We start from the raw sequence: 7,500 nt of genomic DNA on the forward strand, positions 1-7,500 counted from the left end.
CAGGGTGTAACAGCAGCCACGGACACACACACACACACACACACACACACACACACACACACACACACACACACACACACACACACACACACACACACACACACACACACACACACACACACACACACACACACACACACACACACACACACACACACACACAACCGGGCTGATCCAAAATTCCAATTCATATTCCTCCAAGATATGGAGGTTGTCAGTTCTAAGAAGAGACAGAGTGCCTTCCACAGTTCTACAAATCACACAGAGTCAGATATGCCCACTGCAAGGTCAATGTGTTTTTGTACCGAAACAGCCTTATACTGTGGGTGCCTCTCAACATGCCTCCTCGATCCTCGATGCTCGATCCTCGAGGGGCGTACCCACTGATCTATAACTAACACTGGATAGACTATCCCATTGTTTCCCCCCCATCATTCTTTATGTAGATCAGTGAGGATCGAGGCATCGAGGAGCGAGGGAGGACGTATAAACGCTGCATGAGAGGCACCCACTATCTATAGTGATTTGGAAGCCTTATATTTATATTTCAAAATGAGCACCACGGTGGAATATGGTAAGTAATGAATCACTCGTGAGGCTGTATCAACATATCGAACTAAATAAAGCATCAAGACCCCTGGTGATCTGGGATCCACAGCCATATGTACAGAACGCGTTGCGTTGCGTTGGTGGGGCTACTGGGATCACGGAGGCTTAAAGCGGTCACTAAGCCCGCCATCCCACAATCCCTCACCTCGTCCAGCACCTCGAGGGTGGCCAGGTCATCCACGGAGTCGTGCGCCCCCGCCGCGCCCTTCATGCTGCTGTTCTTCTTGGTGTGGATCCGCTCGTGCCTGCAACGCAAACAGAGGGAGTGACACTCGCTCCAAAACAAGAGATACAGTCAACCCGTACCATCCGTAGGTAGATAGAGAGGTGGATCAATGCGATAAGTCAAGGACAATCACATTAGGAGAGGGGGAAGAGGGGAAAATGACTAAATGACTGAGGGGAAGGCTGAGGATGTCACTACACAGGGATGTTCCAGGATGTACAGTAGTAGATATAACAAATACTGCACTGCTGCTAAATCAATATCAATTATGAGAACGTTTTGCCTACCGTACATTCTAGAGCATATTTGCGCACTCTCTGCCTGCTATCAACCTGTGCAGCACTTCCACTCCTGTCCTCTCTCTCTACCCGCTAACAACCTGTGCAGCACTTGTCCTCTGTGACTCCTGTCCTCTCTGACTGACCAGGGTGGGGATCAGAGAGGTAAATATATTTCCCATAGAGCAGCAGGGTGCTGGCTGACCACATGACCACCCTGGCTGACCAGGGTCAGGGTATATATGGGGATAAATCTGCCCTGCTTTGCCCCTGCTGTGGCCCTTGCTGAACTGGGGAGAGATCACAGAGGACTCTACTGTAGCTACGTAGCACTTCTGGACTCCCACAAGGACGAGGAGGTCAATCACACACACACACTCACACACACACACATGGTCACTCGGTGGTGTACAGCCCCAAGCCTCTTTTCACGTGGAGAAATTCTCTCAGGAGAAATCACCCTCCAGGGCATGGTGTTCACAAAGACTGTCTGTGTGTCTGTACTGATCTGGAGTCAGTATTCACTGTTTCACTTGTGGAAATGTGGAGCATTGATTTTTTTGCCACTAAAAATGTCAGAATCAATACATGATTGTAAGAGAAGAATTCAGAGCTGGGCGAAGAAATATAAAAGGTGACAGGCAACAGGCTTAACAACAATGTTCAACAAACAATGTTCTTTCATTTTGTTTGCTACTTGTCACCACAAGTAGTTAAATAAAGTGACAGCCATGTCGCTTACAATGCATTTCTGGATGAATCAACACAACACTGTTGCTGTTGCAACCAATCATCAATCACGCTGAGCATATTAGTAAACTGATCAAAACACAATGTACCAAGTACAGATCATATTGATTATCTGACACAAATATCTAAAATATAAGACAGCAACGGAGCAGGGAAAATGATTGTAGATCAATTTGACGACACAAGGGGATTGGATGAGAAGACTGGGTCCAGGGTTGGGCTACAGCTATGGTTTGGGATCTGGTGGGTTGAAGCAAGTAGTCCTCTAATATGCTAGTGGTTCTTGCTGTAGTCAATAGCCCCTACCTGTCGTTACCCTCGGCATCTTTGTCTGGCCTTCCATGATAGCTTAAATGATAAAAGGTCAAGAGGTCAGGTTAATACTTTGGACACAGCTCAGGACCAAAGATTCTAGAACCGAGCTCTGTTCTAGAACCTTTGCTCAGGACACTGAGACCTTAGCTGTGAGCATGTGTGTGTTTCTGCCTGGTTTACAGTGTTTCAAGAAAGAGGGGGAAAAGAGAAGCAGCACTCGTACCAAAACAACACAGAGTCACCAGCAGACACGGTGAGCAGACTATAGTGACCACCATAATAATAACAGCATCTCTCAGACCATGAACTAGCATAAACATAGCATCTCCTTTAGCGCTGCTGCTAACCTAAGCAGCTCATGCAAAGCCCAGGAGAATAAGCCTCTTTGAAGGGCTGTGTCATAATCAGCGTGCCCTCTCAGAGGGCATCAGTGGGCATCACAGGGGCATCACAGCGACTCAGCCTGAGGGACTTATTAGGGCCTCATCTAAAGGGCGGGCAAAAGCGCAGCGTCCACGAGAGCCACCAGCAAAGTGCCTCCTGCATGACCTGAAGACACTGTGCATCCTGAGGGGACCACTGATGCTGAGTGCAGCCGTGGTGTACTGGTTAGGGCTTCGGGCTTGTAACCGGAGGGTTGTCGGTTCGATCCCCGACCAGTGTACCATGGCTGAAGTGCCCTTGAGCAAGGCACCTAACCCCTCACTGCTCCCCGAGCGCCGCTGGTTGGGCAGGCAGCTCACTGCTCCGGGTTGTGTGATTCACCTCACTGTGTGTTCACTGTGTGCCGTGTGTTCACTAATTCGGTTAAATGCAGAGAAACAAATTCCCCTCACGGGATCAAAAAAGTAAATATTCTATTCTGTTCTATTCTATTCTATTCAGAGATGTGCCAGTGGCCAGAGTCTTGCTCCTGGTATCAATTAGCAAACAGACATGGCCAGGTCCTTAACCCGCTTTAGTGGGACTTTAGGCTTTGCACCGGGCCTGTCATGTAGACTTGGGGCCTGAGAGTACCATCGACTCTCTGGTGGAGGCATTCCTTCTCTGCTCACTCTGTTTTTTTCTCTCTTTCTGTCTCTTTTTTTCATTCTAGCAGTGTTTCCCTCGCTCTACCTGGTCTTCTCGATGGTTCCCATCTGGTGGTTGAGGTCGATGAGCTCCATCAGCTGTTTCTGGAGGACCTTTTCCCGTCCCACGATCTGCTTGATGAAGACATGGTCCAGGAGGTCGAGAACGTTCGGACGCAGCTCAAAGTCTTTAATCAGACACCTGTGTTAGGTGAGAGAGAGAGACAGAGAGAGCGAGAGAGAGAGAGAGAGAGAGAGAAGGAGAGAAAAAGAGAGAGAGAGAGAGGTTTCATCACATGTTTGGTTCTGTTACAGTGCTACAGTGGACAAACAAACTTCATATGACCAATTACCATGGTGATCAAAACCATGCACTAACCCAACACATTTCCATATCCACGGGAAGGAAACCTCTTGGTACCAGAGTAGCTGACGCCATCTGTGTGAATGTACACCTCCAAAGTCTGATCCACCAAATGTTCTATGTGGTCCATAACATACTACCAGCGCCATACGACCTCAGAAGGGAAGAGTCAGGTGATTGAGCGAGAGGTTTTGTACAGTACATAAACGAGAGGCTCTAATCTATTCAGTCTTGTATATGCTGTGATGGCGTAATGGACACAATTATCCTCATTTCAGAGGCTTTGTATGCTAGCCAATGTACTGACTGAATGCCTAATGGGCCAAATTATCTGACTCAATTATCTAGCTGGACAAATGCCATGTGTGAGCTTTTGATTATAAACCCCTAAGGGGCCATATGTGTGTGTGTGTGTGTGTGTGTGTGTGTGTGGGGGTGGGGTGGGGTATATGTGGGTGTGTGTTGGCTTGCTCACGCCTATACATCATATGGCTTGACACCTATTCATGGGCTACCATACATCACACAACATATACTAAGGACATCGTATATCCAAATAGACCCTTGACCCAATCACATTCACACCCATAAAGTTCACAGGTACAGTGTTGTACCACTTAAGCGTTCACACATACTGTACACACATGTGTGCGCACACACACACACACACACGCATACACCTCTAACACCCTGGAGGCAAACCACAATTCTCCGGTTCTCTAGCACTGTCTTCCTGTTACATATACATTATCACACATTCTCTGTTTCACACACACACACACACACACACACACACACACACAGACACACACAGACACAAACGCTCCGCCCTGCCTAACTCACTTGCTGATGAAGTCGTTAAAGTCAGCAGACCAGATCTCTGGCTCGTGTAGTGTTGGGGGCGGGTTCCTGTGGAAAGAGAGAAATACTGCAGATTAATGGAAAGATAAAAACGATGAGCTGGGAGCTCTGACCACTGAGATAACGGTCACTCCCCCACTCACATCAGCACCATATCCAAATACACCCCTCTCTCACCCACTCACATCAGCACCATATCCAAAACACCCCTCTCTCCCCCACTCACATCAGCACCACATCCAAAACACCCCTCACTCCCCCAATCACATCAGCACCACATCCAAATACACCTCTCACTGCCCCACTAATATCAACACCATATCCAAAACAGCCCTCTCTCCCCCACTCACATCAGCACCACATCCAAATACACCCCCCACTCCCCCACTCACATCAGCACATGAGTGACTGACGGGAGGAGGAGATCATCAGCATAAGACCGAAGACACAGGCCTCTTGCCTGTTATTGTGGATATCAAAAGCATTTCACTTTCTCTCACACACCCAAACACACACACACACACACACACACACACACACACACACACAGATTCACACAGATTCACACAAACACATAGTGTAAAGACAGAAAAATCAACTCTTCATCATTTCATCATAAAGCCCTCCCCCCACACAAACAAACACACACACACACACACACACACACACACACACACACACACACACACACACACACACACACACACACACACACACACACACACACACACACACACACACACACACACACACACACACACACACACACACACACACACACACACACATTAACAGCATCCTTCCCACTTTAAGTTGACAGTAAGTTGTCCCCTGACACAATGTGCCTGCAGCACGAGTAGCAGGAGGGCTAATTAGACATCATTTGCTGGCCTTTCAGCCGGGCCACTTCACTGGGCTCTCTGGACACGAGAGAGAGAGAGAGAGAGAGAGAGAGAGAGAGAGAGAGAGAGAGAGAGAGAGAGAGAGAGAGAGAGAGAGGGAGGGAAGGAGAGAGGGAGGGAGAGAGGGAGAGACACAGAGAGACACAGAGAGAGAGGGAGACAGAGAGAGAGGGAGAGAGGGAGACAGAGAGAGACACAGAGAGAGAGGGAGACAGAGAGAGAGACACACACACAGAAAGAGAGGGAGAGAGAGACAGAGAGAGAGAGAGAGAGAGATAGATACACAGAGAGAAAGACAGAGAGAGGGAGACTCTTGCTCTGTCCGTGTGGCGGCCGCTGTTGCCGTGGCTCCCATACATCAGGGCCTCTCTTTCCTGTTCCTGTCTGACAGCGATTAATTGTCCAAATGGGGGGCATACATCACCCAGTTATCAGACGTATGTGTGTGTGTGTGTGTGTGTGTGTGCATACATCACCCAGTTATCAGACGCCGCCCAGAGAGCACAGACACCGAGCGCCAGGGCCGCCGCCGCCACACACACACACACACACTTTATGTGTGTGTGTGTGTGTGTGTGTGTGTGTGTGTGTGTGTGTGTGTGTGTGCGTTTTTCCTCTGCCTTATCATAAGGGTGGACAGACAAGCATAAGCCAGACTATCAGAGCTTAGCATCGCAGAAAAATACAACTGCTTTCAGTTACAGCTGAAATGCTGCATGGCAGAATTTTAGAAAGAGAGAGAAAGAGGGCTTGAGAAAAAAAGAAAGATACAAAGAGAGATGGAGAAAGAGAGAGAGAGCAAGAGCATAATGTCAATTTGTGTTGGAGCATCTTGGCCTAGCATTTTTATCTCTTCCTCTCTCTCTCTCTCTCTCACTCCTCTCTCTCTCCCTCCTGCTCTCTCTCCCTCCTTCTCTCTCTCCCTCTTGTTCTCTGTGTATGCTGCATTAGACAGGTGAGATCTCATCCCTCTGTGTGCTCTCCTGTGCTGTGAGCTTAGTAAGGTGTGGTCTACTGCACTGAATCTGCTGCTGATATGAGGCCCTGTGCTGATAGAGGCCCTGTGCTGTGTGCTCTACTGTGCTGAATCTGCTGCTGATAGAGGCCCTGTGCTGTGTGGGTAGTAAGGTGTCCTGCGCTGAATCTGCTGCTGATAGAGGCCCTGTGCTGATAGAGGCCCTGTGCTGTATCCTCTACTGTGCTGGATCTCCTTCTGATAGAGGCCCTGTGCTGTGTGGTCTACTGTGCTGAATCTGCTGCTGATAGAGGCCCTGTGCTGTGCAGAATCTGCTGCTGATAGAGGCCCTGTGCTGAATCTGCTGCTGATAGAGGCCCTGTGCTGATAGCGGCCCTGTGCTGTGTGCTCTACTGTGCTGAATAATCTGCTGATAGAGGCCCTGTGCTGATAGAGGCCCTGTGCTGTATCCTCTACTGTGCTGGATCTCCTTCTGATAGAGGCCCTGTGCTGTGTGGTCTACTGTGCTGAATCTGCTGCTGATAGAGGCCCTGTGCTGTGCTGAATCTGCTGCTGATAGAGGCCCTGTGCTGAATCTGCTGCTGATATGAGGCCCTGTGCTGTATGCTCTACTGTGCTGAATCTGCTGCTGATAGAGGCCCTGTGCTGTGCTGAATCTGCTGCTGATAGAGGCCCTGTGCTGATAGCGGCCTTGTGCTGTGTGCTCTACTGTGCTGAATCTCCTGCTGATAGAGGCCCTGTGCTGATAGAGGCCCTGTGCTGTGTGGTCTGCTATGCTGAATCTGCTGCTGATATGAGGCCCAGTGCTGTGTGGGTAGTAAGGTGTCCTGTGCTGAATCTGCTGCTGATAGAGGCCCTGTGCTGTGTGGTCTACTGTGCTGAATCTGCTGCTGATAGAGGCCCTGTGCTGATAGAGGCCCTGTGCTGTATCCTCTACTGTGCTGGATCTCCTTCTGATAGAGGCCCTGTGCTGTGTGCTCTACTGTGCTGAATCTGCTGCTGATAGAGGCCCTGTGCTGATAAAGGCCCTGTGCTGTGTGGTCTACTGTGCTGTGTGGTCTACTGTGCTGAATCTGCTGCTGATAGAGGCCCTGTGCTGTGTGCTCTACTGTGCTGAATCTGCTGCTGATAGAGGCCCTGTGCTGTGTG

General features: G+C 49.3%; 1 protein-coding gene across 1 annotated transcript in view; it reads right to left on the reverse strand.

Moving 5' to 3' along the window:
• Positions 1–7,500, reverse strand: part of myo3a (myosin IIIA) — a 74,823-nt gene that overhangs the window by 37,836 nt on the left and 29,487 nt on the right. The window contains exons 7-10 of the mRNA XM_062521879.1: positions 4,456–4,521; positions 3,295–3,450; positions 2,170–2,211; positions 755–854 (exon numbers count right to left, since the gene is read on the reverse strand). Of these exons, the coding sequence (XP_062377863.1) occupies positions 755–854; positions 2,170–2,211; positions 3,295–3,450; positions 4,456–4,521 (364 nt within the window). The remainder of the gene's footprint in view (positions 1–754; positions 855–2,169; positions 2,212–3,294; positions 3,451–4,455; positions 4,522–7,500) is intronic.

This window comes from Sardina pilchardus, chromosome 19 (assembly GCF_963854185.1).
Source record: "Sardina pilchardus chromosome 19, fSarPil1.1, whole genome shotgun sequence".
Classification (NCBI taxonomy): domain Eukaryota; kingdom Metazoa; phylum Chordata; class Actinopteri; order Clupeiformes; family Clupeidae; genus Sardina; species Sardina pilchardus.